Here is a 9,222-nt window from a genome sequence, read left to right as displayed (position 1 = left end):
ATATGTTTTAACTTTGAAAATTTGAATTTTTATATGAAAAATAATAGCGATTACAACGATAATGTTTTTGTAGAAATACTGACAATCCATGACATCGATTGCTTCTTGTTAACGACATTTATTTTACACTTAGGCTATAGCTTGTATATATTCTGACAGAAAATGATATGTTAAACGCAAAACTTTTATACGAAAAAATACAGTTTATAAGAATATAATTCTGTGCATATAATTATATGTATGTCAATTTCTTTAAAATATGCTATAAGTTAATTAAAGTTTTACACAATATAATTTCTTTGATAAATTATTAAAGTTTTTAACAGCTTTATGGAATAATACTACGCACAGAATATACTAGCAATCGATAATCGTTCAATCATGATAACGTTATCCAAAACACTGACGGGAAATGCAGTCGAAAGAACAAGTAGCAAGCTTACAGCAAGGAAATATAAAGTTAGGGTTCACATCACACAAACAGTGGCAGCAGGTGTACGCGATTTCTACGTTTTAAATATATACATATATAAATATCCATTAATTTGTATTACGTTTCTTCTAGGCAAAACTCGTTAAACGAATGCACTAGTGCATCGTGGAGAATGATTAAAAATTTCAGTCATTTACTATTAAACTCTTCGCGATCTCTCGTTCCGTTTACTAACTTTTATAATTATATCCTATTGCAGAATAATTTAGTCCCCCGCGGACTTTCTTTTTTATTAATCTCTATCGAACTTTAGCTTTACAAGCTTCTACTAGTAATGCAATTTTTATGATTACACGAGAAGCAATTTAATTAATGAATAACTTATAAATTGTTGTTATATAACTTATTCTGCAATTTTTTTCGACAATCGAAAAAGATGTTACAAAGCAAAATAAAAGATACGTGTGTGTGCAACTTTTGAAATCTTTCATGTCTAATTAATCGCATTTTATCCGATCTTTTCATGCTGCAAAGCTGAAAAGGCTCTCGTACTGGTCTTGATATCATTACTTGAACTTTTTTAAACTAACAAAATAACAAAAAAATCAAAATTTGCCATTTATCTTTCAAATTGAATGTGATTAATGTTCGGTGAATGGAATTTAAAATGCAATGCGTGCACTCGTGCATTCGTTTGTTGCCAAGTATTCGAGAGAAAAAGAGAGAGGGGAGAGTATTTATACACTCGCGTCCATTAAAACATTACAAAAAATTGCAATCATACACAAGTCTAGGTATCAAGATAAAGTTTGTGTTGTTTTTACCTTTGTAAAATCCTGGTTAATTTCAATGTAGCATTCATTCATAGAACCGATTAGTCATATGAAACACGTGGTCGGTACGCGAGCGGATCGATCCTCCGCGTCGTTCGGAAAAAATTCAGACATTTATCTTTTCTCACATTTATCTTTGCGGGAAGTTTGTTTTCGGGATCATGGTAATGATTTGATATACATTTTCCGGTACAATCATGGGCCCCGTGTAGAAGGGGTGTACCTACACTCGCATATGATCACACAAAAAAGTTTTAATCACAATCCATAAACATCGCGTAAGTAGATTTCTTTAAGATTGCAAATCGCTGTGAATTATAAATATTCCCGTTTCTTCCGCTAAAAAATACCTTACGTCAATATCTTATACAGTTTCTTATACATATATATATATATATATCGATCCTCCGCGTCGTTCGGAAAAAATTCAGACATTTATCTTTTCTCACATTTATCTTTGCGGGAAGTTTGTTTTCGGGATCATGGTAATGATTTGATATACATTTTCCGGTACAATATTAAAAAGTCTTGTTTCGCGGATTATTCTTCGGTCTTTTCAATGCGAATAATCCGAAAGACTCGGAGATCGCGACAGCAAGTGTCCCGAGACATTGCCACGAGTTCACCACTTTTTTTCAGTCGTAAAGTAGCATTCATTGGAGACAGTGAAGGATAAACAAGTATCGAATTGGTGCAGACAGGTGTGAAATGGTGCTCGATCCACATCGTCTAGAACATCTATGCATATAACTACATCGGATCGAGATTGCAGAAACGACAAAAAATTGATGATGGTCTTGAGATAAATAATATAATATATGTAATAATGATATTATACATATGAATCAAAGTAAAATGATATTTTTTTACATTATAAACGCTAGATAATATTAAAAAATTATTATTATTATTATTATTATTATTATTATCTTAAAATATTAGAGAGAGAGAGAGAGAGAGAGAGAGAGAGAGAGAGAGAGAGAGAGAGAGAGAGAGAGAGAGAGAGAGAGAGAGAGAGAGAGAGAGAGAGAGAGAGAGAGAGAGAGAGAGAGAGAGAGAGAGAGAGAGAGAGAGAGAGAGAGAGAGAGAGAGAGAGAGAGAGAGAGAGAGAGAGAGAGAGAGAGAGAGAGAGAGAGAGAGAGAGAGAGAGAGAGAGAGAGAGAGAGAGAGAGAGAGAGAGAGAGAGAGAGAGAGAGAGAGAGAGAGAGAGAGAGAGAGAAAGATATCTTGTCATTTTCAACTATTATCAAAATATATAATTACTCGAGATATAAGAAAGGCGAATCAGCAAAGGCAATACCTGACATGATTACTAGTCACGTGGTCATTCTCGTCCTCGTTCAATTCCCTCTTGATTACTACCACGGGTGGTGCCTTGTGCTCAGTCTGGCGAACATGTGAAACCGGTTGATGTGAACCATGTCTTGTGGCCAAAACGAGTCGCCTCGGTATCGACATGATGATGACGACGTCGTCTAGACTCATATGCGTCACGTCGACCAGATTCACCGCCAGGATCTCATCGCCCACCTGTAAGTGCGAATGCATGATGGCGGATAACTGATAATTATACACAGAAAACGATCTAGCCGCGAGACAAACGAGAGAATAAACATCCTCCCTCCGAATGCGGACATGTACGATCGATGCCCGACTCGCGAAATGTCAAGGTGCAAAAGTATAAATTTAATTCGACGCGTTTTCGCGCGCCACCGAAACCGCGTCCCGAAATAGACTCCGTTCTTAAATGACCAGTTTGTTTCGAGCAACGGCGGCAATCAAGTTTTCGCTTGACAGAAAAAGAAAAAAATAGGAAAGGCGAAAGGACGATTTAGTGCTCCGCCTCGTTTTCTTCGTCACGTCGGTCGGTATCCCCCTGCCGCGGCGACAGAAGGTGAAAATTTGCAGGACAAGGCAAAGATGAGGATTCTCACCTTTAAACAGCCACTATTGTAAACGGCAGTCTCCAGAGCTATCCTGGAAATAAAAACCCCGTCGTTCCTGTCGACGCCATTGCCCTCGCGTATGTAGAGACCGAGAGTCTGTCCTGGTCGTTTGATTATCTCGACAAAGTGGATAGGGTACTTTGGATCCTGAAACGAAGATCGCAAGCGAACATATTTTTAATTCGTACGATTAAAATATCTCACAGCGTTTGCGTGTACTAGAACGGTTCGCAAAACTGTTCCATTGTCGTGAAAATAATTTTCGCCGTGCTCTGGTGCGGCAAATGGTCGCAATACAAGCAGATATTGCTATACCTGTTTGTTTAGTTTCAAAAGTTATATTCACGGCAAATATTATTTCAACGATTTGTTTGCTAGCCACACTATCAGTTTTTTGTTATAGTTATTATTAAAGATAACAAAAACTTATTCACAAAAATTAAACAAATTGAGACACAAATTTTTATTTCAATCTGCGTTTAACTTTAATTTAAATTTTCATATCCAGTTTAATATTTGAATTATGCATTTCTGCATTTGTATAGCCTATTTCCTTTACATTGAGTTTTGCTTGTGTGTGTCTGTGTCTCTAAAACTATAGTGGCCGGACGTTTAAGCGTAGGTTGTGACAAATAATACAATTTATAATATTAGAAAGATTTTTAATATAAATATTTGCATTCAATCGAAAGCTTAAGATTCCCATAAGCAGGGAAAAATTATTCGAACCCATATATATCAATTATTAATTAAATATTTACATAAGTAATGGAACGCGTCAATGTACCAGTGGCCGGACAGCTGAAATAGATTACGGCCCAGTATCCGGACATAACTTGTCCCAGTGTCCGACCATTTCAGCTCTCTCTGTTTTCTTTTCTTCAATTTCTTTAATTCTTTACAGTCTTTTTTGTTCCCTGTTTTTCTTTTTATCTTTTTTTATTATTATTTGCACATACGTCCGGCGAGTTTAATGGTCAAATGTTGGAGTTTTTTTACAATAATTATTATTTTCATTCATAATTGTTTAAATAAATGGTAAATTTTGTTTTTCAATGTGGTCGGATATTGGGACATGTCCGGCCATTGGGACATTTACCTTACACGTGTATATCTTCACACGTTTTTTTTTCTATCGCCAAACAATGATAAGATATAAAATAGCAATATATTATTCTGTAATTAAATTATATAAAAAATTAATAAAGAGGTAAAAATACGGTGAACAGATAGAAGTAATACGATAATAAAAGAACACTGCGCGTGTAGTACTAATTTATGACAAGATATTACGTTTCAACGCGAATGAATCATAATCTGTCGGAAACAGATGGTCCATCGATAACATACCTGCATGGCGATAAATTTTTTCGCCGCCTCGGAAGCCTGTCTACCCATTTGCCGAGGCTCAATGACACGCACGACCATCTCGCCTCTTCGTTCGACAGCTTCGAGGGCCGCCGCTGTCGAAGCGTCATGATCGTTTTCGACAGTCTCGATCTGCTTGAAGATCTCTGTACTGATCCCGCTCACCTGCAATGGTAAATCCTTCTGTTTTATCGAATGTATAGCGAAGGTTTATCATCGGTGCGTGGATCGATGAAATTGTCTCGACGACAAAAGCAACACTTTTTAATTCATTGCCATATTATTCATAATTTTTATGATGCAGCAAAATTCTCAAAAATTTTAAATAAAAGAATATACTATAAAAAGTGAGGTAATTATATAATCGGCTACATAAATATGTAGGGAGAAAGATATAGTCCAATAAAATTAGTTTAATTGTACAAAATGTTATTTAAACAAAGTAAAATTTTATATCTGTTAAAAACAATTTCTGGCTCTCTTGGTATCTATAGCGGAGTAAGATATTATATTTTACATTTCTACTTTGCTTATTTATTCAAAGATCGGAAACAGAATAATTTAATTTATATTTTGTATGTTATTATAATAGCGATCAGATTATGTGGATAATGCATAACGACTAAAGCACGTGTTAACATATTTCTACCAGTCGTCGAGATAACTTCACGAGCAACACAATAGAATGTCGGAATCTATCGTCACACTATCCGCCAATTGAAGTTTGCCGACGCAACGAGCACTAAATTCATCCATTGTATCGGCAACGAGTTAATGAAGTGTCACCTACCTTCCTGAAGTCTCCTTGAATGACCATGGGGGGTGGTTCCTTGGGGCGCAACTGGTTGGCAGGTGCCTGCCTCCCAGGACTTGCGCTTATGTCTGTCACTTCCCCCCGGCCCTCCTAGAAAACAATGACCGATTATTTTCACTATTGATTAATCTTAAAACAAATTAGGCTAATTACTGCAATTAATAACACAGAGAATGATGAATGAATGACGACCAAAAAAAAAATCTCGTGTCGTTGAAATGGAGCACTGCTGTTGGCAATAAGATGATTTCGAGATAATTTAAACGATATCTTTTTATCAAAAACGGATTAATCAAGATCTAAATCAACGATAATCATAGTCAAATTACATATGCCACAAATCAACTACATATATGGCATATTTTATTAGCAATTGCATAACGTGGACATCTTATATTATCTAAGACCACAGTGCATTAGAAGCTTGTATGATTTTGCTAATATTAATAAAATGATAATAGATTATTTAGAATGCATGAGACAGAAAGAGAGGGGAGAGAGAGAGAAAAAAACCATAGAGGAGAAAAATATTTTTCACAAATACGTAACCTATTACGATATGAACATGCATTTTTGAAGCAAAAATTCCTAATTAATTCAATCAATTTACTTAAAATATATATAATAAATTATATGATATTTTTTATAAATCTTATGTTACAAAATGGATGAACAAATTTTGTTACAAAAATGTTCATTGGTTTTATCGAATGCAAGCAAATTTCTTCCTTTTTATAAATATGTTATATTTTTTTATTTAATTACTTTTAATAAAGAAATCAAATCCTTTATCAACACGATCGACAAGATGTATTTGATAAAAGTAAGCGGCAAAAATTATGCATCTTTAAGTACAATAACATTTTTCAAGTGGGTGGCCTTAATTTTTGAAAATCTCGTATTAATTTCAATCAACATGATAAATCCGATTAACATAATATGATTATGCGATCATGTGCGCTACAATGAGATTACGGAATATTTAATCGAAGAAAGGAATATCTAAAATATTATTTATTTATTCGAGATGTATAAATGCGACATCTAAATCTAAAACCCATCACGATCCTCTCAGAAGCACGAGAGGCCGTTAACGAAGCAAGCGGTGTCTCACGGAAACTCATCAATCTGTCACTTTGGCATAACACAAGCACCGTAAATCCTCATGTTTATTGACCGTGATTTCATCCGGATGCACATCTCATCGAGACTATCGAGAGAAGCACATTCTTATCGAATCACACGCGCTCTTAAAATCATCCATCTGCCACATTTCAACGTCATAAACGCTGTCGTAAATCTTTGCGGGCGCGCGCGCGCGCGCGCATTGATTATAACGCCGCTCTTAAAATCATCCATCTGCCACATTTCAACGTCATAAACGCTGTCGTAAATCTTTGCGGGCGCGCGCGCATTGATTATAACGTAGGATACGAAAGAATTATTCTCTCTCCTACATAAAACTCAGGATTTTTACAAAATAAAGAAACCTTGGACCAATTGCACGCGTCTCAAGTAAGCTCGTTCAGCTGTCAGCGCACTCAAGAGACATTAACGACTAGTCGGGATTATTGCGGTTGGCCGGGAGAATAGCGCAAAAGATGAACCGTGTTACACGCACCCCGCGGAGGCATGTGACCGGGACGAGCCACGCGGCTGTACCGCACATCCGGTCGCAGAGCGACAGCAGGGACATCCACGCTGCCGTGGCCGATTTACAGCCTCTTTCGCTACCTGGCGGCGGCGGTTCCTGGAGTTCCTCGCCGCCCTTCCTTCCCGCAGCCCACCACCCCCGTATCCCGTCCGTCTTCTCTTTCCGTCTCTCCGTCTCACCCGTCTGCCGGGCGAACCCGTCCGCCGCGCGTGTCGTACTATCTCCTCGCGGCGCCGGCGGTCCCATGCGTGCGCGAATTATCCTCGGTTAGCACTGCGAAGACACCGGCGGGTCTTTTCCTCCGACCTGTCCCTCTTCTCGAGCGTTTCCGCAAGCCGTCAATCTCCTTCCGGTCTCACGTGATCGGCGAACCGTGCGAAAGGGCGCGCGTAGGAGACGTAGCATAGCTAAATGCCCGATGAGGATACGAGTGCGACAAAGAAAAAGAATGATGATAAAGAGAGTGACGGAGAATGAAGAAACGAGAATGAGAGAGAAAGAGAGAGAGAGAGAGAGAGAGAGAGAGAGAGAAAGAGAGATTACGCGCGGATTACCTTTCGGAAGAAGAAACACCCCGAGCCACCCCTGTCGCACATTCTCGCCTACCCCATGGTGGCTAATATGGCGGGAAGCGGCGTTCAGGAACGAGTACGAGTCTCGGTGAGAAGGGTAAAAGGCGCGCGTGCGCCATCGCCGGGAGGTTACCGTGTCGCCGCCGAGTAGTATGAGTGAGTATCGACCCGGCGTGACGTCACCTCACCCCCTCTACCTCCCTCAACGTACATACTCTTCTCGCACAGCCACCCCTTCCTCTCGTCTCCCTCTTACGTCCCGTCTCTACGCGCTCTCTCTACGGCACTCCTACCCCCTCGCAACATACCACTAAACGTGGTGTCTCTCCTCCGCTCTCTGTCGCGCTCGCCATTTCTTTTCACCTCGTTCTCTTCTCTCATTACCCTGGTCCTTGCTGTCTACGGTGTCCTCCTGGCTCCCCTGTTTTCGTTCCTTTCCTCTCCGCCTCTATCCTCCTGATGGCGATCTCTGATTCCCGTACTTGCGTTCCTACCCTTTTCCTCTCTCTTCAGGTATTTCCGAGTGTTTCGGCAATCTCGTTCGCGCCTTTTCGCTTAGTCTGAGTTACGTAGGATCGTGCCTCTTTTCTTTCCTTTCGCTTCCTGGCGCATCAGCCATTCTGTCTCTCCTTTAAGCATTTTTCCTCCTTCTTTTTTCTTAATTATCTTTGCATTCTCTCCGAACTTTTCTTAGCTACGCAAAGTGCCTGTTTTGCCTTAAGCGGCGCTCTTCATACTTCTCGTATCGCTTTACACATGTCTTTCAATTTTTTCGCGACGTATTTTCGTTCTCTCTTTCTCTCGTGTTTTTTCGCTCTCCCTTCCTCTTCTCATTTCTCCCCAACAATTCCAGCCTTCTATCTCTTCCCAGTCGCGGCTACCCTCAATTGGATTTTCCCCGTTTCGTTTACTTCTTATTGCAGTCGCTGGCACTTCACTTACGAGTGTCAGCGGTCGCGCGATTTCTCCGTCGATCTCACCTCACACGACAGCGGCAACCTTGTTCGCGCTTTTTTCCACGACAGAACGGATTTTTGCGATTCGTAAGAGTGGATTTCTTTCTGATTCGCACTTCGCGTTTCATTCTCCATGCATCAAAGTGTCGTTCCGATCATTCGTTTCTTCTATCATGACGATATCTCGTCTTACTTCCGCGCGTATCTCACTTCCTTATCCGCTTTTCTTACTTCATTTTACTACTGTTGTGTTCTTACTCGTCTCTCCACTCGATATCAATTTGCGCATCGCATATTTTTACACGATTTCCGTGTCATCCACTATGTCCCTAATGATAACTTTTTATCCCCGATGTGTGTATTCACTCTTTTTTCACCCTTCTCCGCTACTTTTCTCGCTATGCTCTCGATATACATAGTATTTGCTTTTTCTCGAGGTTCTTCATCCTTCCGTCACATCTGTTCTCGAGTTGGCTACTACTTCCCCATCGTGCCAACTTCTTGCTCCACATATGACGATGATACGCAACTCCATTACAGACAGCAGCTGCGACTCGAAGCTAGCGACTCGCCTCCGGAGCGATAAATAAGCCTGGGGCGCAGGACAAACGTGAGAAACGCCGGTAATGCACTTTCCAAAGTAGTT

General features: G+C 39.6%; 1 protein-coding gene across 1 annotated transcript in view; it reads right to left on the bottom strand.

Annotated features, from left to right (window-relative positions):
* The window catches only part of LOC115234130 (rho GTPase-activating protein 100F), a 56,179-nt gene that overhangs the window by 10,388 nt on the left and 36,569 nt on the right, over window positions 1-9,222 (bottom strand). Inside the window, exons 4-7 of the mRNA XM_029804909.1 lie at window positions 5,371-5,484; window positions 4,563-4,745; window positions 3,201-3,359; window positions 2,572-2,796 (exon numbers count right to left, since the gene is read on the bottom strand). Of these exons, the coding sequence (XP_029660769.1) occupies window positions 2,572-2,796; window positions 3,201-3,359; window positions 4,563-4,745; window positions 5,371-5,484 (681 nt within the window). The remainder of the gene's footprint in view (window positions 1-2,571; window positions 2,797-3,200; window positions 3,360-4,562; window positions 4,746-5,370; window positions 5,485-9,222) is intronic.

The sequence above is a fragment of the Formica exsecta genome, unplaced genomic scaffold (genome assembly GCF_003651465.1).
Source record: "Formica exsecta isolate Colony F162 unplaced genomic scaffold, ASM365146v1 scaffold194, whole genome shotgun sequence".
NCBI classification, from domain to species: Eukaryota; Metazoa; Arthropoda; class Insecta; order Hymenoptera; family Formicidae; genus Formica; species Formica exsecta.
This window is presented reverse-complemented; position numbering and strand designations above follow the sequence as displayed.